Source organism: Pseudophryne corroboree, chromosome 4 (assembly GCF_028390025.1).
Source record: "Pseudophryne corroboree isolate aPseCor3 chromosome 4, aPseCor3.hap2, whole genome shotgun sequence".
In the NCBI taxonomy this organism is placed as follows: Eukaryota; Metazoa; Chordata; class Amphibia; order Anura; family Myobatrachidae; genus Pseudophryne; species Pseudophryne corroboree.
This window is the reverse complement of record NC_086447.1, coordinates 205,910,952-205,934,675: the sequence shown is the minus strand read 5'-3', so window position 1 is coordinate 205,934,675 and position 23,724 is coordinate 205,910,952. Positions and strand designations below refer to the sequence as shown.

The following is a 23,724-nucleotide window of genomic DNA, read 5'->3' as shown; positions in this document are numbered from 1 at the left end:
GTATAATTCCAGTGGTACTGCCGTATAAGTCCAGTCCAGTGGTGTTGTCTTGTGCTGCATCTGTCCAGTGGTGGTGTCTTGTGCTGCCATAAGTCCAGTGGTGGTGTCCTCTGCTGTATATTATTTATTCCAAATAAAAGTGTTATATACATTATTTATATTATTATCCAAATAATTTTTACAGAGTTTGCCCTGTGTGGTGTAGGGGTATGCTCACCTGTGCTGCATATTATTATAATAGCTCCAAATAAAAGGGTTATTATTATCCAAATTAATTAGTCATACAGCTACCTCATTGCACCTCTTTTTCTTCTTTGCATGATGTGCTGTTTGGGGCCTAGTTTTTTTTTTGTTTTTTTTTAAGTGCCATCCTGTCATTGCAGTGCCACTCCTAGATGGGCCAGGTGTTTGTGCCGGACACTTGTGTCGCTTAGCTTAGCCATCCAGCTACCTATCTGCACCTCTTTTTCTTCTTTGCATCGTGTGCTGTTTGGGGCCTATTTTTTTAAATCTGCCATCCTGTCTGCCACTGCAGTGCCACTCCCAGATGGGCCAAGTGTTTGTGCCGCCAACTTGTGTCGCTTAGCTTAGTCATCCAGCTACCTCGGTGCAACCTTTTGGCCTAAAAACAATATTGTGAGGTGTGAGGTGTTCAGAATAGACTGAAAATGAGTGGAGATGAATGTTATTGAGGTTAATAATACCGCAGGATCAAAATTACCCCCAAATTATGTGATTTTAGCTGTTTTTTTTCAAAAATCATCCAGATCCAAAACCAAAACACGAAAGGGTGGTTTTGGCAAAATCAATCCAGATCCAAAACACGAGCATGGAACCAGAGCCAAAACCAAAACACGAAAAGTGTCCGCCACATCTCTAGTTATTAGTAGCCATGTCCAGACAGTACAAAATAAATGACAAGTGTAAAGTTGAAATTACCTGTTTGGTGATGTTGCTCAGTGTTTGGTATTAGTTTTTTTTTACTAATCAGGAATCACACTCTGTCCTTTACACCACGGCTACACCTCACTAAATGTAAAGATATAGTACACCTGACCACAAATTGCCAAATGATCAAAGGAGGTAAACGCCAGAGAGCATGCAATAATAAACTGTGGTTCACTGAGCAACTTCCCCACACATGCAATGCCAACTACAAGCAAATCATTATATCAAAAGCCATACATGAGTTTGCATAAGAGAGAACTGTAGTGAACAGATTGGGGATGTCTTTTCATAGTTGAAAAAGACAGATAACATTGGTACAGGTGAGAACTCAGATGTTTTTGGTAAGCTATAGACATAAAATTTGAGTAGTTGTGAATGAAGTGGAAAGGTCTTGCAGCATTCCTAACACAGATTTAAGAAGTAGATTCTGATTGGTTGCTATGGCCAACATCCCATCTTAAATAGAACTCCCATCTTAATAAATGTACCCCCTAATGTGCAGAGAGATGTAGTGTTGGGAGGGGTGTGTGCTAGCTCCAATCTAGCCTGCAGTGTAACAATAAAGCTGCCCAGTATTTGTGGGCTACATGCAAAAGCAGCCAGTATTTACCCTGCATGAAAACATTTATTTATTTATTTTTAAAGTATTTGAGCACCATGCGCTGCAGCGTGTTATACCCAGGTGTAAAGTTACTTTTATTTCTTTTTTTGCTTTGCTCCCAACCCTGAATCTGTCACATAGCCCACAATGCAGGAGTTCAATTATTTGAGGATATTTCTCCTATAACAGCAACATTCTTGATATACCCACATCCAATTGTAAAGTGCTACAAAAATATGCTTGTGATGCATAAATAAATGTAAATAAATTATTATGATGACACCTAGTTTATTAAATCACTGTTTTAAGCTGGGCATTTACAGTTCTCAAACTGTCCTCAGGACCTCAAACAGTTCAGGTTTTCCAGGTCTCCTCACAGAATCACAAGTGAAATAATCAGCTTCACTTGTGGATCTTTTACAATATGTCAGTGAGTAATGACTACACCTGTGCACCTGCTGGATGATCTGGAAAACATGACCTGTGTGGGGCCCTGAGAACAGAGATTGAGAACCACTGTACTATACAATTATCTGGCAAATCATCTGCCAGATCTGGCCAGTTGGAATGAAAATCTGGCAATGAATGAGAGACAGTGACAACCAACCATTTGATCGCAAATAATGGAAAATAGACAAGGTCATATAAATTAGTTAAATAACAGATTTGTCACCTTACAATATACACTGTAGGTCTGCAAACTCCATCCTCATTACCCCACACAGTGCATGTTTTGCAGGTCTCCTCACAGACTCACAAGTGAAATAATTAACTCCACCTGCGGACCTTTTAAAATGTGTCTGTGAGTACTTAATACACCTGTGCACCTGCTGGGTTACATGCAAAACATGCACTGTGTGGGGTAAGGAGGACCGAGTTTGCAGACCTATGCCTTATAATGTGCAGAAATATAGAAGATCCTGGAAAATTTCATTTTACCTCGCACTGTTCGTAGCCAATCAATATTATGAGATTTCAAGTAACTTTCATCAGTAACAACTCTACCAGGGATTATTTGCTGAAAGTGGTTAAGATCTTGAGCTGTGACCTCTGAAAAAGGCAGACGGGACACTCCATACCGGTCCGCAGTGAGAGGAGGATCCGTGGTTACACTCATAAATCTATAGCCTAAGGACACACTGCTCCGTACACATCGAGGTGCAGCCAGTCGGAGGACTCTCCTCACAGCCCAAGATGTCCCCGGACATACCTTGAGCCCGGATAAGCTCATGGCCATCCTGTGTGGGAACACATTGCAGTTAGTATCTAAAAAATGCAACAAATTAAATGCATACTAAGGGGGAAATGTAATAGGGTCTGAGTATGCCGAGGTCTGGGATGTTGGCGGAGATTGCATGTATTTTAAAAGCAGCATTAATTTACAAGGCAAAACCAGATTGGCAGCAGTGCTGAGCAGGAGGGGTGAATGAGCAGCAGGAGGATGGGGGAGTGACCAGCCAACAGTGTTCGTTCCTGCTGTCACCGGCCGGCGCCAGCGCCCAGAGCCGGCCCTAGGTATCTGGCAAATCTAGGGCATCTGTGCAGGATACTCTGCGCTGGCCCGTGTCCCTGACTAGTAACCGCTGCCTCCTCCCTCCCTGTCAGAGCAGCTGTCTTTCAGGGGCGAATTGGACTTTAAAGTTCCAGCCAGACTGTGGGGCCGAATGCCGCATTTGGTCATGCCCCCAGTAGCATGCCACTCCCTACCATTCCGACTAGCAGCTAGCAGCCCGGCGGAACCTTTCCCACGGCTTGGAGGACCTTCTGAAACAGAGGCTCAGAGCTCGTGCACACAGCTCACTAGTTCTCGGCACCCAGACAGCAGAGCCACAGTGGTCCCGAATGGTGTGAAGCAGCTTCCATAGAGGCCCTACTGACAGTGGTGAGTGGCTTAATAATACGCGTCACCCCCGCACAGGTTACTCTCTCTGTCCTCCATGTTCTCTCACTGTCCTAACCAGTAACCACCCACAATCGCACCCCCCCATCCCCCATCCCCCGCACAGGCTCCTCTCTCAGTCCTCCATGTTCCCTCACTGCTCTTACCCACACCCATCCGTGGCCCCCCTGGCCCCTCCCCGCCCCTCTGTCAGTCCTCCATGTTCTCTCACTACTCTTACCCACCCCAATCCATGACACCCCTGGATGCCCCTCCCCTGCAACGGATTCTCTCTCCTCTCTGTTCCCACACAGCTCCAAATGTCCCCCATTCATGGTTCCCCCACAGCTCCAGTACATCTCTTGCACCACACATGTTCCTTTCCCTGGCATCCTCTATTTCCCTGTCACCCAATGACTCCCTGTTATTCTCTCCCTGTCACTCACTGTCTCCCTGTCACCCTCACTATGTCACTCCCTGATATCCCTACCTGCCTAATCACCCACTATCTCTCCGTCACCCACTATTTCCCTGTCATCCACACCATGTCACCCACTATCTCCGTCACCCACACCATTTCACCCCACTATGTCCCTGTCACCCACTGTCTCCTTGTCACCCTATGTCACTCCCTGTCACTCCTGCCTGCTCAGTCACCCACTATTTCTTTGTTACCCACTATCTCTGTCACGCACTATCTCCCTGTCACCCGCATTATGTCGCCCACAATCTCCCTGTCACCCTCTCACTATATTACCCACTATCTCTCTGACACCCTCTCCCTGCCACTCTCTATTTCCGTCATCCTGTCACCCAATGTCTCCCAGGCACCCGCTATCTTCCTGTCACCCTCACTATATCACTCCTGTCACCCCTACCTGCTCAGTCAACCACTATCTGTCACCCACTATCTCCCTGTCACCCGCACCATGACACTCACTATCTCCCTGTCACCATGTCACCCAATATCTCCCTGTCACCATGTCACTCACTATCTCCCTGCCACCCGCACCATGTCACTCACTATCTCCCTGTCACCATGTCACCCAATATCTCCCTGTCACCATGTCACTCACTATCTCCCTGTCACCCGCACCATGTCACTCACTATCTCCCTGTCACCATGTCACCCAATATCTCCCTGTCACCATGTCACTCACTATCTCCCTGCCACCCGCACCATGTCACCCACTATCTCCCTGTCACCATGTCGACCACTATCTCCCCATCACCCTCTCCCTGTCCTTCACTATCTCCGGGGAGGGGGTGGGGAGGGCACCTGCCAGAATATTGCCTAGGGCATCAAAATAGTCAGGGCCAGTTCTGCCGGTGCCACTGGAGCCCGCACCGCCGACGCTGGAGCCCAAGGCCTGCCGTCTTCTCCTCCACTCCCCATGTCCTTACAGTGAGTGCTGCCTTTATCTGGGGGAGGGGGTGAGTGCACATATCGAGGATCAGTAGCACATCCACACACAAAAGTGTGTAAGGGGCTCTACACACATTATAGCACACAGAATGTGATAAAATTCACATTCTACCGCATGGTATAAGATGAAATTCACATTATAGCACAAAGTATGAGCAGAAATTCACATTATACCACACAGAATGAGCCAAAATTCCCATGGAATGAGGCAAAATTCACATTAAACCAATGGCCGCCTACATATAATATGCCAGGTACAGCCAAATATACACATCAGACCAGGTACAGCCACTTACACACATTATGCCACGGCCAGAGTAGAGCCCCATATATACATTACGCCATGGTGGAGCCCCTTACATTACGCCACGTCCACAGTAGAGCCCCTTACACACATTTTGTGTGTGGATGTGCTACTGCGCCTCGATATGTGCACTCACCCCCTCCCACAGATAAAGGCAGCACTCACCGTAGGGACATGGGGGTGGAGGAGAAGACGGCAGGCCTTAGGCTCCAGCGGCGGAAGGTGCGGGAAGCGGGTGCACCCCACATCGGCGTCTGGCGGGCTCCAGCGGCGGCGGTGCAGGCTCCAGTGGCGCCAGCAGAGCCGGCCCTGATTATTTTGATGCCCTAGGCAATATTCTGGGAGGTGCCCCCCCCCACACCCTCCCCGGAGATAGTGAATGACAGGGAGAGGGTGACAGGGAGATAGTGGTCGACATGGTGAGAGGGTGACAGGGAGATAATGGGTGACATGGTGACAGGCAGATAGTGGGTGACATGGTGACAGGGAGATAGTAAGTGACATGGTGCGGGTGACAGGGATATAGTGAGTGACAGAGATAGTGGTAACTGAGCAGGCGGGGTGACAGGAGTGATATCAGGATTTTGGTACTTACCGATAAATCCCTTTCTCCGATTCCACAGGGGCCACTGGAGCGTAGTTACAATGGGGAAATAGTAGGCAGTAATTGGGAGCTGGCACTTTAAAAATTCTCACACTGTGGCTAGCTCCTCCCCTACTATCTCCCCTCCAAGCCAGTCTACGTAAAACTGTGCCCGAGGAGAGCTGGAATAAACAAACCGTAAGGTAGAGGAGGTTAATGACGCCCTGTAAACCAGGATAACCTAAACCAAACCTGGAACCGAACCTGACAAAAAACCAGGCTAGCCTGAACTCAACAAGCAGTCATATGGTGATCTGCAAACCGTTAAGCAAAAAACAAGGAGGAACAGCGCTGGGCGGGCGTCCAGTGGCCCCTGTGGAATCGGAGAAAGGGATTTATCGGTAAGTACCAAAATCCTGATTTCTCCTTCATCCACTAGGGGCCACTGGAGCGTAGTTACAATGGGGACGTCCCAGAGCTCCCAAAACGGGTGGGAGAGCGCTGAGAGTCCTGTAAAACCACTCGGCCAAACTGTGATGCAGAGGCCGCGAAAGTGTCAAACTTGTAGAATTTGACTAAACGAATGCCGGTCCGACCAAGTAGTCACCCGACAAAGTATTCATGAAGACCCCACGGGCAGCTGCCCACGAAGTTCCCACAACGCGCGTAAAGTGCGCTGAAAAGGAAAACAGAGGCTCCAGAGCAACCGCCAAGAAGACTGTCTGATTGTCAGAGGTATCCAACAGCCCAGCATATGCTGGGACCCCGGCTATTTAGTACGGGAGCATCGTAAAGAACAGAGAGGAAAAACACTTCGTTGAATAGCCTAAGACCTCTGTAGAGAGAGTCGGCGAGCCCTGACAACATTCAAAGAGGACTGAAATACACTAGTGTCAGATTTATATGAAAAACGTACATCCCCTCTGGAAGGAACGACCGCTGAGGCCGAAGCTCAGCCGGGGGAGTTGTCAATAGAGTACTCTCTGAAAGAGAGGCTGAACTTGCGGCCGCCAGGCAAATCTCTTTTGGAAGAAAACCTAAAAAAAGGAAGAGACACAAAATTCAGGTCAATGTGTTTTGAAGCGCAGCCGAGTAAAACCTCCCAGAGAAACCCAAGATGACGGCTGAATGGTAACTGAAAGAAGGGGAAAACCCCTTTTTCTCCTTATTAAGTTCCTTAAAGTTTTTGCAAAAGTGGCAAAAGCGAGAAGAGGTAACAGACTTCTGAAATTGGGGCCCAGGAGGCCTAACCGAACTAGGGAACTCCTCCCTTCTGAGGTCTCGTGAACAGTCACATGGTTAAATGAAACCAGTGTAAGATTGAAAAAGGAAAAGGACCCTGTTGAAGTAGACAGTCCAGTCGAGGTAGGAGCCAAGGCTCCTCTACTGACAGCAGGTGTAGCTGTATCTTCAAGTCATGCGAGGCCCAACCAGAGCCACGGAGAGGACTAGCACGCATATTCCCTTCCTGTGTTATCGACCGTGAGGTAGAAATAGAAAAGGAGGCAGGATAGAATAACCCGAAACTCCCAGGAACCCTGAGGTCATCCTCGGCTATTGCCGCCAGAGCTCACGTCCGAGAGTAGGAAAGGGTTAAAGAGTCAGTCAGAACGCTCTGAGGTCGCTCCGAACTCTTCGCCCATAGCGGACCAGCTGACCAAACTCCGGGGAATGTTCCCTCACCCGGGAGTCTGACCTGGTGGCTTGACCTGGAAAGAAGATTGTTGTCCCCCGCTCAGAGGGGAATGTAGGCGACCACTCATTGCGTCGCAGCTTGACTGAAGAAATAGAATACCTGGTACCGAGGAAGGAAAAATCCCCCGACGGACCCTGTTGAGAAAACGTCTATGAGGAGCATAAATTGGATCTGTGTCGAACCAGAAGCTCCTGGATCCTCTGGATCTTCAGAAGCCCCTAATGTACAGAGTGGGATAGTAGCAGTAGATTGTCCCATTAGGGAACCAACGTCACCTCCTGCCCTTTAAAAAGAGTTATTCTGTGATCTTCCTGAACCCTGTGGGAGCGGAAGAGAGATCGAAAGGAAAGGACTGACAGTGAAAATAAGAATCCTATAATGCGAATCTGAGAAAAGCCCGATACGGAAACCCAGCGGAAATCAGTAAACAGGCATCTCTGAAGAGAAGGGACACGTAAAACTCCCTTTTTTGTTCAAACTAGCAATCACAGACTGAAAGGATTCTAAGGCCAGAATAGGCCTGGCCGAGCCAACTGGCTTCGGAACGTGAAAAGAAAACAAAGGCCTGAGAATTGTCCCGATGGAAATGATATGTGAAAAACAGGGAACACCCCCCTTTGCGATTTGAAGCATATAGAGCGCCGCCGGCATTATGACTCGTCATTGTAAAGCGGCCGATCCATGCCGAGGGACTCCTGAGACGGTTGTACCCCAACATCCAGTCTGTAACCGCCCAAGCCTTGTCCCACCGACCTGCGCCTACCCTGGGGCTCTCCAGGTGGTAGGAAAGTCTGACCTGTAGTGGGTGTATAGGATGATCGAAAATCAGACTGGACCGAGGATGTTGAACCTACTGCTTCAGCCTTTTTACCCTGAGACCCCCTGGGTACGGAGATATCGCCCGTGTGGAGTCGAAAGCTTGAAAGGGTACGGAAAAATCTAAAGGAAAGACCGATAAAGGTCTGTTTTGGAGCTGGGGCAGTAGTAGGAGAAATCAAAGTGGACTTACCTCCAATGGTTCAAGAAATCCTGCAGAAAGTTCCTTCCCCTGAACCATCTGCCCCGTAGGATTTCATATTCCCCTGTCACTGTCGCAGCCCCACAGTCCAAGCGAAAATGCAGGTTCCGAGTCTACAGACGTGGAGACCTCCAAAGAACATAAAGCAGAATCGTGATTCTGTAACCTAGAGGACAATTGTTCCACAACCTACCTGCTCCGGACAGGGTAGAAACCCGCTGCCGTATCTGTGCTTTCGATGGATCCCTGAGCCAGGTTGCCTCAGGAAAACGGCAGCTTGTTGGGCCGGCGATACATTAAGGGGTATACCCTAGAGAGGTTCTGATACCCTTTTGTGCCGTCTGCGGGGAAAGGATAGGAAAACAAACCTTGTTTGATACCTGAAATTGTGTCTTCGGGTGTCTGCCGGCCGCTTACCGGGGCATGTCCAGCTACCCCGAAACTGGACCAGTCGCTGCCATTTCGTCCTCGGCGTCGAACCCTGATGGACTTGACGTGTCCGCCTCCTTTACCTGCAGTATCAGCCGAACTGCTGTACAATGCACCTGGATACTCTGAGACACTGGTTCAGACTCCCCAGAAAACAGACATCATTAGTATTGTAACATGGAAGGTTAACAAGGTTCCTTTAGAAACCTGGAGAGGTGAAATGACGTACAAGGTCTCTGGTTAATAGTGACATTACCTGTATAATCTGAGCTGTTCAAACAGGAGTGTCATGCAGGTGTGTGGAGGGCTCTGCAGATGGCTCCACCGCCTACTTCACACCTAAGAGGGAAATCTTTGACTATCCCAGGTGAGACAAACTAAAGGAGAAAAGGTGGTTAAATAAACACAGCCCTATGCAAGGTTTATGTAAGGTCTGCACTATAATGTTTGACCGACACGATTCAAATAAACTTTCTGGAGCAGCGGAGACCTGAACCAGTAGCGCTGCGCTGTGGGACAGGAGTCTTAGCCACTAGGCTATAGGAGCTCCCCCTTAAAGGTTTTTTTTTTTTTTTTTTTGGATGATCAGATACCCGCTACTAGCGTACTGAGCCACAGCGCTATTTGTCTGATGCCTTAAATACATTCCCCAAATTACTAATAGCATTAGTAACTAGTGACACCAAGGAATAATAAAGGGAAAGGCAACACCCCACCTTGTATGTAGTGTACCGCTAATTTAGGTGCACCCGAAGTTTCTCGGAGGTTGCGCTGGCTTTCCAAAATGGTGACCAGCCTGCGAGAAAAGATGGGGGAAAATGTTATGTGGCAAGGGGTATTTTGTTATTAGAAAACATTGCGGAAGTGTTTGTTTTATCCCCTATATATGGTATTGTATGTACATATCTATATACATACCCACACACACTTAAATATATATATATATATATATATATATATATATATATATATAAACATATCTACACATCTATCTATATACATATATACATATATATATATATACATATATATATACATACACATATACATATACACACATACATACATATACATACACACACCACAGTGAACCCAACCGGGTAGAGAAAAACTGTGTATGTGAACCTAATAGGGTAGATAAATACTGTCTATGTGTAATAGAGCAGGTTCCCTGATCTACAAGTATAAAATGCAGGGCAGAGGACTCCCCTGTAGGGAGGAATGTAGCTATATTTCAGCAGCAACAATGTCTAGAAAACTAAAACCCCCAGAGACAGGTGTGTTGCCTAGAGACAGTAACCGAGCTGGGAGCCGCCGCCGGGGAGCCCGCTGTTATAAGCCATCACCCCCCGTCATACCTTGTACTATATGCACAGGATGAATCCTCCCTGCACAGCCAGGCGAGGAAAGGAGCTTTGAGCGGCCTGGGGAGCGGGGGACTGTGGAGCGGCGATGTCATGCTGCAGCGGCCAGGGAGCGGAGAGAGCCCGCCGTACAGAGCGGGAGTTAGCTCCGCCCCCTTGCTTCGGCGCCAAATTTGAATCCGCTGCATAGCCAGCGGGAAGCGTGTATTCCCCGGCCGCCTCACTTAGTAAATGTATCTCCCCGGCCGCCTGTATGCTGCGGCCGGGGAACGGAGTGTGTAAATGTATCTCCCCGGCCGCCTGTATGCTGCGGCCGGGGAATGTATCTCCCCGGCCGCCTGTATGCTGCGGCCGGGGAACGGAGTGCGGCCGGGGAACGGTCTTAAGTACAGAGATGTATCTCCCCGGCCGCCTGTATGCTGCGGCCGGGGAGCGGGGAGTGCTGCAGTCGGGGAGAGGAGAGCCTGTTACCCGCAGGGAGAATGTATTATATATCACCCGGCTGCCTATGCTGCAGCCATGTAGTGAAGAGCGCTGAGCCCGCTTACAGAGCGGGCTGAAGCTCCGTCCCCCACATAATGGCGCCAATAAGTGCGCCTACACATTAAATCATTTTGTATCTCCCCGAGTAAAAACATACATCAGTCTAGAGGGGGGGAGATTGTACTCACCGCTGTCCTGATGTAGTGTTGTCAGGAGCCGCACTCAGCGGAGTCTTGCTCGACCGATCGGCCCAGACACGCGCCGCAAGCAGCGGTGTCCGGCCACGTATATTGCTGTCGGAATCTTCTGCCGACGGAGTGACCCTGACACGCGCCGCACGCAGCGGTGTCCGGCCACTGATACTCACCGCTGCCCTGCTGCCGGAATCTTCTGCTGGATGGAGTGGCCGCGACACGCGCCGCACGCAGCGGTGTCCGCCAACTCAGGAGAGCTCAGTGTCTCCCTCAGCCGGGGCCCATCCCGAGCCGCACGCAGCTGCGATGGGACCCCGCCGGCAGCTCCCGCGGTGCAGACTGGCAGTGGCAGAGCTGCCAGTCTGTGTGTGTAAGTAAGAAAAAATAAAATAATAAAGAAAAAATAAAAATTTCTTCAGCTAAACCCAAGTGAACCAGCTCCCTCGGGCACTAACTAAGACTGGCTTGGAGGCGAGATAGTAGGGGAGAAGCTAGCCACAGTGTGAGAATTTTTAAAGTGCCAGCTCCCAATTACTGCCTACTATTTCCCCATTGTAACTATGCTCCAGTGGCCCCTAGTGGATGAAGGAGAAATAGTGAGGGTGACAGGGAGATAGTGGGTGACTGGGAGACATTGGGTGACGGAGACGATGATAGGGAGACATTGGGTGGCAGGGAAATAGAGAGTGGCAGGGAGAGGGTGAAAGGAAGATAGTGGGTGACAGGGAGACATTGGGTGACAAGGAGATAGTGGGTAATATGGTGAGAGGGTGACAGGGAGGATAGTGGGCGACATAATGCGGGTGACAGGGAGATAGTGGGTAACAAAGAAATAGTGGGTGACTGAGCAGGCATGGGTGACAGGGAGTGACAAAGTGAGGGTGACAAGGAGACAGTGGGTGACAGGGAGAGGATGACAGAGAGACATTGGATGGCAGGGAAATAGAGGGTGGCAGGAAGAAGGTGATAGGGACATAGTAAGTGACAGGGAGAGGAGAACAGGGAGTCATTGGATGACAGGGAAAATAGGAATTCAATTACCTACCGGTAAATCCTTTTCTCGTAGTCCGTAGAGGATGCTGGGGTCCACATTAGTACCATGGGGTATAGACGGGTCCACTAGGAGACACTGGCACTTTAAGAGTTTAATAGTGTGGGCTGCCTCCTCCCTCTATGCCCCTCCTACCAGACTCAGTCTAGAAACTGTGCCCGAGCAGACGGACAACTTCCAGAGAAGGATTTTACACAGATGGTGGCGAGATCCACACCAACTCACACAAACAAAGCAAACAAAGCTAACGAGCTTGAAAACTCAGCAACAGCTGAATAACATTACTGAACCAAGTAATAACGCAGTACTTAACTAAGAACAAAGCAGTACTGAATAAAGTACCACTGCAGGATCACGAAGCGCTGGGAGGGTGCCCAGCATCCTCTACGGACTACGAGAAATATTTACCGGTAGGTAATTAAAATCCTATTTTCTCTTACGTCCTAGAGGATGCTGGGGTCCACATTAGTACCATGGGGATGTACCAAAGCTCCCAGAACGGGAGGGAGAGCGCGGAGGCTCCTGCAGAACTGATTGCCGAACTTAAGGTCCTCAGAGGCCAAAGTATCGAACCTGTAGAATTTTGCAAACGTGTTCGACCCAGACCGAGTAGCCGCCCAGATAGAACCCACCTTACGAGTGGGCCTTAACAGATTTTGGACACTGAAATCCCGCAGCAGAATACGCATGCTGGATAGTAAACCTAATCCAGCGAGAGATCGTCTGCTTAGAAGCAGGACACCCAATTTTCTTGGAATCATACAGGACAAACAGAGAGTCGGATTTTCTGTGACGAGCAGTCCTCTTCAAATATATTTTAAGCGCCCTTACAACATTCAAGGACTTTGATGGAATTGAGGAGTCAGAAGCAAGTGGCACCACAATAGGTTGGTTGATATGAAAAGCCGACACAACCTTTGGAAGGAACTGCTGACGTGTCCGGAGCTCAGCTCTATCTTCATGGAAGATCAAGTAGGGGCTTTTACAAGACAAAGCCCCCAACTCCGACACACGTCTAGCAGAAGCTAAGGCCAACAGAGTGACAGCCTTCCACGTGAGAAACTTGACCTCAACCTCCTGCAGAGGTTCGAACCAATTCGATTGGAGGAACTGCAACACCACGTTAAGATCCCAGGGTGCTGTAGGCAGCACAAAGGGAGGCTGGATGTGCAGTAACCCTTTCAAAAAAAGTCTGAACCTCAGGGAGGGAAGCCAGCTGTTTCTGGAAGAAAATGGATAAGGCCGAAATTTGGACTTTTACGGATCCCAACCTCAGGCCCATATCCACACCTGCTTACAGGAAGAGGAGAAACCGTCCCAGTTGAAACTCCACCATAGGAAACCTCTTGGATTCACACCAAGATATATACTTTTTCCAAATGCGATGGAAATGTTTAGACGTTACTCCTTTCCTAGCCTGTATCAGGGTAGGAATAACCTTGTTCGAAATGCCCTTCCGAGCGAATATCTAGCGTTCAACCTCCATGCCGTCAAGCATAGCCGTGGTAAGTCTTCACAAGCGAATGGCCCCTGTTGTAGCAGGTCCTCCCGAAGAGGAAGAGGCCTCGGATCTTCCAGCAGTAGACCCAGAAGATCCGCGTACCAAGCCCTTCTTGGCCAGTCCGGAGCAATGAGGATTCCCTGAACTCGTTCTCCTTATGAGCTTTAGAATCCTTAGAAAGAGTGGAAGTGGAGGAAACACGTACACCGACTGGAACATCCACGGGTTCACCTCCATTGCTTGCGGGTCTCTTGACCTGGAACAATACCTCTGAAGCTTCTTTTTGAGACGGGAGGCCATCATGTCTATTTGAGGAACCCCCCAAAGATTTGTCACCTCCGTGAACACCTCTGGATGGAGGCCCCACTCTCCTGGATGGAGATCGTGTCTGCTGAGGAAGTCCGCTTCCCAGTTGTCTACACCCGGAATGAAAATTGCCGACCGCACCAGCGCGTGTTTTTCAGCCCAGAAGAAGATTCTTGTTACCTCTGACATTGCAGCTCTGTACTTCGTTCCGCCCTGTCGGTTTATGTAGGCCACCGTCGTTACATTGTCCGACTGTACTTGAATGGCTCGATCTCTCAGAAGATGTGCCACTTGGAGAAGACCGTTGTACACGGCTCTTAGTTCCAGAATGTTTATTGGAAGACTGGATTCCAGACTTGACCACCTTCCTTGGAAGGTTTCCCCTTGAGTGACTGCGCCCCATCCTCGGAGACTTGCATCCGTGGTTAGAAGGATCCAGTCCTGAATCCCGAACCTGCGGCCCTCCAGAAGGTGAGGTATTTGCAGCCACCAGAGGAGTGAACTCCTTGCTTTCGGAGACAGACGTATCCTCAGGTGCATATGTAGATGAGAACCCAACCACTTGTCTAGGAAATCCAGTTGGAAGGATCGAGTGTTATAAGCCACGGCTGTGGCTCATTCCTGTTTTGCATTTTTGGTTATGTATTTTATGTTATACTTCTGTTTCTGTTCCCCGTGGGTGTCATGGGGTGTTCGGAGCCCACCCTTAAAGAGAGGGTACTGTTATGAACCACAGGTAGTGGTTCATTCCTATTTTATGTTTATAAGTAGTCTTCCAGGCCAGGATTTCCCGTTGCTCTGGTTTAAGAAGACTCTTGTTTGCTGCCAGTGGTGAGTCTGTGTGATTGCAGCTTGTTCCCATGTGTTCAGCCTCACCTGTCTGTTGATTGCACCTCTCAGTTGTGCAGCAGGGCAGCTGCACGACATAATTAATTAAGACTCTCTGTTATATGCTGGCTCAGTGCAAGTCACAGACGCTGGTGATATTTCCAGATTTCCTGGGTTCCAGAGTTCTTGAGTTCTGAGCTAGTCCCTGCCAGTTCCTGAGCTCCTGTCTAGCAGTGTCTGTCTAGCTGCTTTGAGTGTCAGTTCCTGTGTCGATTCCAGTGTCTGATCCTGTGTCCTGCCGTGAAGCGTTCCTGTCCAGGAGTCCTGTGGCTTTGTCTGTGCCTGGTCGAATATCTGGCTTCTTGGTGTCCACCGGTCTGTCGTTTGGGATTCTGCCTGTCCTCCAGTTCTGAGAGTCTGTGTCGGCTACATTGGGGGTTCCTGTCAGTTTGCCAGTATTTGTACCGGTTCCGCGAGTAGCGGCTTTGCCGCGTCCGTCAGCTCAGGCCGCAGTATTCTTTGGTTATAATTTGTTTCTGGTGTTTTGCAGAGGGTTCTGCTGGCGAGTGGACAGCATTTCCTTTGTTGTTCTTTTCCTTTGGCGGCGTGCCGCACATATATTTAGGTTTAGGGTTGTTAGTAGCCCCTAGCCTTCTGTTTGTTTTAGCTAGAGGTCCCCTTGTTATTATCCTGTCTCAGTTCACGCCTTGTCTCAATCTAAGACCTGGGGGCATCGGAGTTGGGCAGACCTAATCCGCCCTTCAAACGCGGCTGCCGTGGGCCCAAGAAACCATAGTCACTCAGGCGTGAACGGACCACATGGGTGAAACAACGGAGGTAGGGTGCTAGGGGCTATTTCCACACCACACCTCGTTTCAGCGTCACGTTCTGGTGCTCAGGACTCCCTACGCAACATCTCCCTTGTTCTGAGCACCAGGAACCTAACATCGAGCATGAAATCTTCCGTATTGTAGAGCCTCGTAGGAGGCAACCATCTTTCCCAGAAGGCGAATGCACTGATGAACCGATACCCGGTCTGGTTTCATGACATCCCGGACCATTGTTTGTATCACCAACGCTGTCTCCTCCGGTAGAAACACCCTCTGCACTTCTGTGTCGAGGATCATCACCAGTAAAGACAATCTCCTTGTCGGTTCCAAATGTGACTTTGGAAAGTTCAGGATCCAACCATATTCCCTGAGCAGACGAGTCGTGAGAGCAATGGACTGCAACAACGTCTCCCTGGTTGATGCTTTTATCAGCAGATCGTCCAGATATGGAATTATGTTCACTCCCTGTCTTCGGAAGAAAACCATCATCTCTGCCATCACCTTGGTGAATACCCTCGGTGCCGTGGAGAGACCGAATGGTAATGCCTGAAACTGCTAGTGACTGTCTAACAGTGCAAATCTGAGATAAGCCTGGTGCGGCGGCCAAATTGGAATGTGGATGTATGCATCCTTGATATGCAGGGATACCAGAAACTCTCTCTCCTCCAGACCTGAGATCACCGCTCTCAAAGACTCCATTTTGAACTTGAACTCCCTCAGATAAGGGTTTAACGATTTCAAGTTCAAAATCGGTCTGACCGAACCATCCGGTTTCGGTACCACAAAAAGGTTTGAATAGTAACCCATGTGTTGCAAATGAGGTGGAACTTGAACAATGACCTCTGACTTTTCAAAATTTTGGATGGCTTCCTGTAGGATAGCCCTCTGTCTGTCTGTCAGTAGAGCTGTCAAGCCTGATTTGAAGAACCAGTGAGGCGGGAGTTCTTGAAACTCTAGTCGGATCCAGGCCGGACGTGGCTAAAACGTCTGAGCCTCGCACCCACCAGTCTGTCCTCCAGGCTGTGCGGTCCACCGTCATACTGAGGCTTTTGAGGAACCAGAAGCAGGCTTCTGGTCCTGGGAGCCTGCAGGCGCAGGCTTTTTGGATTTTGAAAGCTCACCTCTAAAGAAGGTGGTAGGAGGCTTGGACTTTTTTGTCTTAGCGGCCCGAAAGGGCTGCGATGCAGATGAAGAAAAGGGTTGAAGCAGTGTATATGGATTTGAGCATAGTGTTAATCTTATGATCAGCCACTTCTTTTAACGCGGTAGATTCAGGGACAGGTAAAACCACCTTTTTTTACAGCCTGGAGACAGATGCGTCAACTATGGGTGGTTTTTCCCATCTTTTTCTCTCCTCAGGAAAAGAAAAAGCAACCGGAACCCTCTTGGGAATCTGGAATTTTTTCTCTGGGGTTTCCCAGGATTTTTCAAATAAAGCATTTAATTCTTTAGACGCAGGGAAGGTTAGCGAGGCTTTCTTATTGTCTGTGAAGTAAGCCTCCTCAACCTGCTCAGGTGGTGTGTCAGTAATGTTTAACACATCTCTAATGGCCTCAATCAAGAGCTGCACCCTCTTAGCCAGGGATGCCGCCGCCGTCAGCACATCTCGTATTAGAAGTCAGCCATTCTGGCTCAGTAATAGGAATCTGAGACAATAAATTACATTCCCAGGTACATGGAATGGATTCCTCTGGGGATGAAACGTCCTCTGCAGCATAAGACACAGAGTCCCTGGACATGGCTATGTGAGAAAACATACACCACACTCACACAGGAAAATGTCAGACACTGCTCCCCCCCCCCCCCCCCCCCCCCAAGTACCTTCAGACAAACACAGAGCTTGGAGCCAGCACACACACAGCCCTTAATTAGGTAGTATAACTAACCTGGCACTGACTGTGTACCTTAATATACTACACAGATAATACACAGCCCCCCTTCCCTTCTACAACCCCCTGATACCGCACAGGATAGCTGGAGTCGTGTGGAGGGATAGCTCTCCCTGTCAGCGTCTCTGTTGCTGTATCTGCAGGGAGAAAATGGCGTTGAACGCTGCTGGGTCCGCAATGAGAAGCTCCGCCCCCTGGAAATGGCACCTCTTGCCACATTTTCAAAAGATTATACTGGTCTGAGGATTTTGCTAGCAGCATTACCGAGGTCCCTGATACCCTACACTGGTCACTCAAGGCTATCTGCGCTGGCTCAGGGTGCCCCTCATAGCGCCGCACTGTGTTCCGCTGAGCTCTCCGGAGCGCAGTTAGTACTGCGCTCCTACCCTGTTGCCGCCATTCACACCAGCTCAATGCTTGTCGGGTCGCCGGTGACTCACTTGCCACCGGAATCTTCTGGCTCTGTTAGGGGGTGGCGGCATGCTGCGGGAGTGTGCGGTCGCCTCGGGCGGCTAACGATCATCACCCTTAGGAGCTCAGTGTCCTGTCAGCAGAGATAGTGGCCATTAACCTCTCAGGGTTGGACACTACTCCCCCCACTAAGTCCCACGAAGCAGGGAGGCTGTTGCCAGCAGTCGCCCTGTGCCTGAACTCTAATGAAAAAAATAAAATTAGAAAAACTCCTATGGAGCTCCCCTAGCTGTGACCGGCTCCTCCGGGCACATTTTCTAAACTGGTAGGAGGGGCATAGAGGGAGGAACCAGCCTACACTATTAAACTCTTAAAGTCAAATCTAACTCTCGCTGCACGTTATATCTGACCCCCTGCAGTGTACATGGGGGGTCATTCCGAGTTGTTCGCTAGCTGCTTTCATTCGCAGCGCGGCGATTAGGTGAAAAAGCGGCATTTCTGCACATGCGTATGGTGCGCAGTGCGCACGCGCATCGTACTTTCACACAAAACTATGCAGTTTCACACAAGGTCTAGCGACGCTTTTAAATCGCACTGCTGATCAGTGAGTGATTGACAGGAAGTGGGTGTTTCTGGGCGGAAACTGATCGTTTTCGGGGAGTGTGTGTAAAAACGCAGACGTGCCAGATAAAAACTCAGGAGTGGCTGGGGAAACGGAGGAGTGGCTGGCTGAACGCAGGGCGTGTTTGTGACGTCAAATCAGGAACTAAACAGTCTGAAGAGATCGCTAGCTAGGAGTAAGTTTCGAGCTGCTCAGAAACTGCACAATCTTTTTTTGGAGCAGTTCTGCGATCCTTTCGTTCGCACTTCTGCTAAGCTAAGATACACTCCCAGAGGGCGGCGGCCTAGCGTTTGCACTGCTGCTAAAAGCAGCTAGCGAGCGATCAACTCGGAATGAGGGTCATGGTTTTCCCCAACTGCTAACAAATTTGCTGCTGCGATCAACTCTGAATTTACCCTCTAAGCCGGCTATATGCCTCCTCCTCACATGCATCATCTGCAGATGCAGCACCGACCCCTCCTCCTCCCGTCACTGTAATATATGGAGGGAGTTCTTTGTATATAGGAGGCACTATATGGAGAGGAATTGGGGTCCAGTGTGTATGTAGAGGAAGTATATAGTGTTCCGTGTCCTGAATAGAGCTCAGTCGGGCGCCCTCCACTGGCTGGCGGTAACACCACAGAGGTGACTATATTGAAAAAAATCTGCATCTCTCTCTCCACTATCCCTATCTATCTCTACCCCTCCACTCTCTCCCCAGTCCCTATTTATCCCAACCCCTCTTTCCAGTCCCTATCTGCCCCAACCCACCTGCTCTCTTTTTTTCTCCCCCAGTCCCTATCTGCCCCTATCTGACTGTCCCCCAGCCCCCTCTCTCCATATGCAAATGTGAAACCGTCAGAGCAGAATTATTAATATTAGCAGCAGTAGGGTAGGAGGCTGTAACATCTCCCTGAGGTATCACTTTCAGCTTTGAGTCAATTGGTCCATGTTGCGACCTCTAGCGGCAGGTGGCGCACATAACAGAGGTGAGGAGCAGCCTTAGCCTTTTATTATACGGTGCAGAAATTTAAACTCAGGATGGTACTCTTGGTATTTGCAAAATAATAGCCATCCACCCTTCTCCTTGATATTATATCTTTTTGCATGTTGGGGCCAATTTATCAACAAGTTTAAGCTATTTAAAACTTGTTGCGTATGATAAACGGTGCTCCAGCCAATCAGCTCCCAACTGTAATTTTTCAAACACATGACAGGCTGATAGACTGGAGCACCATTTATCATACGAAACAAGTTTTAAATAACTAAAACTTGTTGATAAATGGGCCTCGTTACCTGTATCTTAAATAATCCCCCCCCCCCCCCCCTCTCTTTTTTCTTATTTATTTATTTGGGAGTTCTTGTTAATGTTCATGTTCTAATGCTCAGGAGTATTCCTCACTCCCTTCCTACCACTTCAACTCTAATAGGCCCTACACACTGGATACTACTGAAAGATATGAACAATCTCATTCATTAATGAACAAGATATCGTTCATATCTTTCAGTGTGTAGGCACCAACGATAAACGATGCGCGGCCCCGCACTCGTTCATCGTCGGTGCTGGCTCGTTTAAACATGCAAGCCAAAATGGACAATCTCGTCCATATTAGCTTGCACTGTTATGGAGCCGGATGACAGGGGGAGTGAAGAAATACTCCCCACGTCACCTATCCCCCGCTGCCGGGTCATCCGTATCTGCCTTTGGGGACCACATCGCCATGTGGTAGGGCCCTTAAAGGGTCAACTTAAGTAGCCCCAAGCCTGTTTGCCCTGCAAGTAAGTGCACGCACATGGCGCACTTATGGTTGGCTTAAACTTGCAGATTTTTGTTCACAGCCTCCTACGGTGAACAAGAATATATAAGATGGGTCATGATGGGAGCGAGTTGGTGTGCCATTGTTGGCATTTCCATGGCACTGCGACAGCACACCACAGGGCTTGCAGCTATTTGAACTGACCGTAAAAGGACAATCATTATGGGAATACAGGTATTTATAATTATTTTTTTTGCCAATGAATGGGTTAATTAACACTTTCTCCCCAAAACACCAGAATGAATGTAAGAAAGATGGATATGGCGGGTGGGGGGACACGACTTTTAGGAGACAGATGGTCACATCCTCACCTCCGTAATGTCAGTGGGAATTTCCCACTGTTATGTGGGCCACTGTCTGATCCTGCGGAACTCCGTCAGCGGTCAGCCACAGAACACTTATCTGTGTGTGGGTTGGCGGGCCGCGGGCGAGAGGACAGCGCAGGACGGGTGGGCGTGAGGGAGCACTGTGTGATGCCAGCACGTCACACCGCGGCCAGGAACACAGCGCAGGGCGTACAGGAGCACAGCGCAGGGCGGACAAGAGGGAGCGCGGTGTGACATCAGCACGTCACATCGCGAGCCGGGCGGTGCTGAACGGGGCTGTGTCTCGGCAGCGCAACTGTCCATTACCTCCAGGAATTTCATTTTTACCCCATTTGGGGTTATTTACCCCTCTTCCCTGACCACTGTGTTAAACGCATCAGACTTTCTCAAACATTTCCTCGCAAGGCACCTCTTTGGGCTGGTTAAACAACAAAGTGCTATAGTTACTAAGATACCGCACTATACATAGTGCAACATTTTATTAAATATTTCTCAAATACCACATTACATATGTAAATATTACATAATTGCTCCTTCCATTTTGTTTTATGTATACTTAATTATTTAGTAAATAAAATGTTATATAAAGAGTAAATGAAGCCTCTGTCTGCCATTAATACATATTAGAAGCATACCTTGCCTACTCTCCCGGAATCCCTGGAAGACGCTGTATCGCAGCATTGAGCAACCAGGATAGGATGATACAATCTCACAACTGCTACTTGGACCAGAAGGGCATGTGAGATCTGGGGTACACATGGGGGAGTTCTTGGTCTGAGTGTACGTGGGTGTATTCTGGTGGAAGTAAAAATTTGAGGGCAAGTGGGGCTATTTTGAAGCAAGTACGGGGTCCGTTGCGGCATTTTGGATGAGCTATGTAGGCGAGCAGAGGACATCCTCTGGCTGTTTTTTCATTCTTGAAATTAAAAGTAACATGTGGCCCCTCTGAAAGTTGGAGAGCCACGTATGCTGCTATTGAAGTACAGGTATATGAGGTTACCAGAACATTCTTTTAATAAGGGACATATATGAATTACACAGATTCTGTGGCTGGATGACTTCAAGTCTCCATTTCACCTGGATTTAAATCAGCCACAGGACTAAGAGGGACATTTACTAAGCAGTGATAAGAGCGGAGAAGTGAACCAGTGGAGAAGTTGCCTATGACAACCAATCAGCACTGAAGTAACATCTATAATTTGCATACTATAAAATTATACAGAGCTGCTGATTGGTTAATGGGGCAATTTCTCCACTCTTATCACTGCTTAGTAAATGTCCCCCTATAGCTGGGTTAGATGATGTGTGTACCCAGCGATATCTGCGACGGTGGAACCTGGCGGTGGGGCCGACATCAGCACATGCATACAGTACACACTTGCCGATGCCAGCATCGACGAACAATGCCAAGAGGGCAGGGGCCATGGTGCATTCCACAGCATGGCCCTTGCTGGCAATAATGCTGGATTGACCTGCATGCACGACCGACGGGCAGTGTCGCTGTCGATGTGCGGGAGCATGCATCTTCAGCGACATAGTGCATACACACTAGACGATATCACGAACGATGTGTCGGAATTGGGCACATCGTTCACTATATCATCTCGCGTGTACCCAGCTTTAAAGGGATGATCCGGCAACCCTGCGTATCAAACAATGTGCACCTACATAAGCAGGCATGTCACACAGCACAGCTCACCTTTACATACGCATACTTGCTTACCTGACCCTCTCCATGAGGGAGAAAATGCTCTGTTCCTGGACTTTCCTGGTAATGTATGATTGTCATCACCTGTGGTGAAACACTTTTCTTATCAATTAACTAGCTCACCACAGGTGATGGCAATCATACATTACCAGGAAAGTCCAGGAACAGAGCATTTTCTCCCTCATGGAGAGGGTCAGGTAGGCAAGTATGCATACAGGTTATAACTGCAACAGAGCAGCCTTACCTAGCCTGCATATTGCATGCTGGCAATTACATTGATTACATGTATGTGTTCTCGCAGACTGAGCAGAGATCTCGCCCCAGGCAGCCGGGATAACAGCAGCCACTCACTCTGCACACTCTCTCACCTGCCTCCAGCAGCAGCACGAGCAACTAACAGAACCAACCTAAACAGCAGGGGCGAATGGAAAGTCATCTGACGACTATCTGCCAATCACAGCCCGCGTCTCATCCTGACCCCAGCACTTGGTGGAGCTCACAGCTACGCTGCCTGCTGCCACTACCAGCGTAAGAACGCCATTAGCTGCGAGTGAGGCAGTGGGCGGGGACAGATGGAGTGTTGTTATGGTTGTTGCTGTGAGTGACGGTGCTGTAGTATGCAGCAGTGAGCGGACGTGCAGTGTCAGCAGCCGGGTGAGAGCAGCCGCAGTAGGTGTGTGTGTGTCATGCACTGACATCATTTACCGCATTTACTGCCATGTTCCTGCACTCAGCCATGGTTACGGTCTTATTAGCAGGAGGCTGTAGCCTGGCGATCTATCCTATATATTATAAAAGGCTAACACTGCTCCTCGCCTCTATGGGGGGAATTCAAGTGGTTTTTTTTTTTTTTACATCAGTGGCCACAAGATGGCGCTCAACTGAGCATTTCAAGTGTTGCTCCATTAAGGCAGCCGCTGGAGCTGACATTACTGTTGTTTCGTCATTTTGGCGGGCTGGTAACTAGTAGTGTGTAATGGAAGACATAAAGGGGCCTATTTATCAACAGGTTTAGGGTTTTAAATCTCAGTGTGTGTGCTAAATGTCCGCTACCTATAATGATAGATAATGATAGAAGCGCTTTTCTGCTTTTATACAGCAGCGCCAGAGGCGGATTTGCTGCTAGGCAACCTAAGCGGTTGCCTAGGGCCCTGCGGGTGCCAAGGGGCCCGTAGCGGGCCCCCCGCTTGTCACTGAGACACGCTGCCACTCAGTCTGGCGGCAGCGTGTCTCAGCTGTTAGAGGAGAGCGTGCCAGCCTTAGCGCGGCTATGTCTGGACTCTGGCGGCGTGTAGTGGACTTCAAACCAGGCCAGCCACCGGTTCGTGAGCCAATCAGAGCTCGCGGACCGGCAGCCAATCAGGAGCCGCCGCTGCCGGTCCGCAAGCTCTGATTGGCTCACGAACCGGCAGCTGGTTTGAAGTCCACTACACGCCGACAGAGTCCAGACATAGCCGCGCTGCGGCTGGCACGCACTCCTCTCCTGACACCGCCACCTCACCCATCCCTCACAGCCGGAGCCCGGAGGAGC

The 23,724-nt window shown here is 49.2% G+C and overlaps 1 protein-coding gene across 5 annotated transcripts in view; it reads right to left on the bottom strand.

Moving 5' to 3' along the window:
• Positions 1 to 22,739, bottom strand: part of D2HGDH (D-2-hydroxyglutarate dehydrogenase) — a 179,528-nt gene extending 156,789 nt beyond the window's left edge. The window contains exons 1-2 of one of the 5 annotated variants that reach the window (XM_063915842.1): positions 22,562 to 22,739; positions 2,489 to 2,787 (exon numbers count right to left, since the gene is read on the bottom strand). In XM_063915842.1, the coding sequence (XP_063771912.1) occupies positions 2,489 to 2,787; positions 22,562 to 22,629 (367 nt within the window). In that variant the 5' untranslated portion in view covers positions 22,630 to 22,739. Of the gene's footprint in view, positions 1 to 2,488; positions 2,788 to 22,437; positions 22,464 to 22,544 lie in introns of those variants that run through there. The other 4 variants (XM_063915844.1, XM_063915846.1, XM_063915845.1 and 1 more) reach the window with 4 other exon arrangements.
• Positions 22,740 to 23,724: the final 985 nt, after the last annotated feature.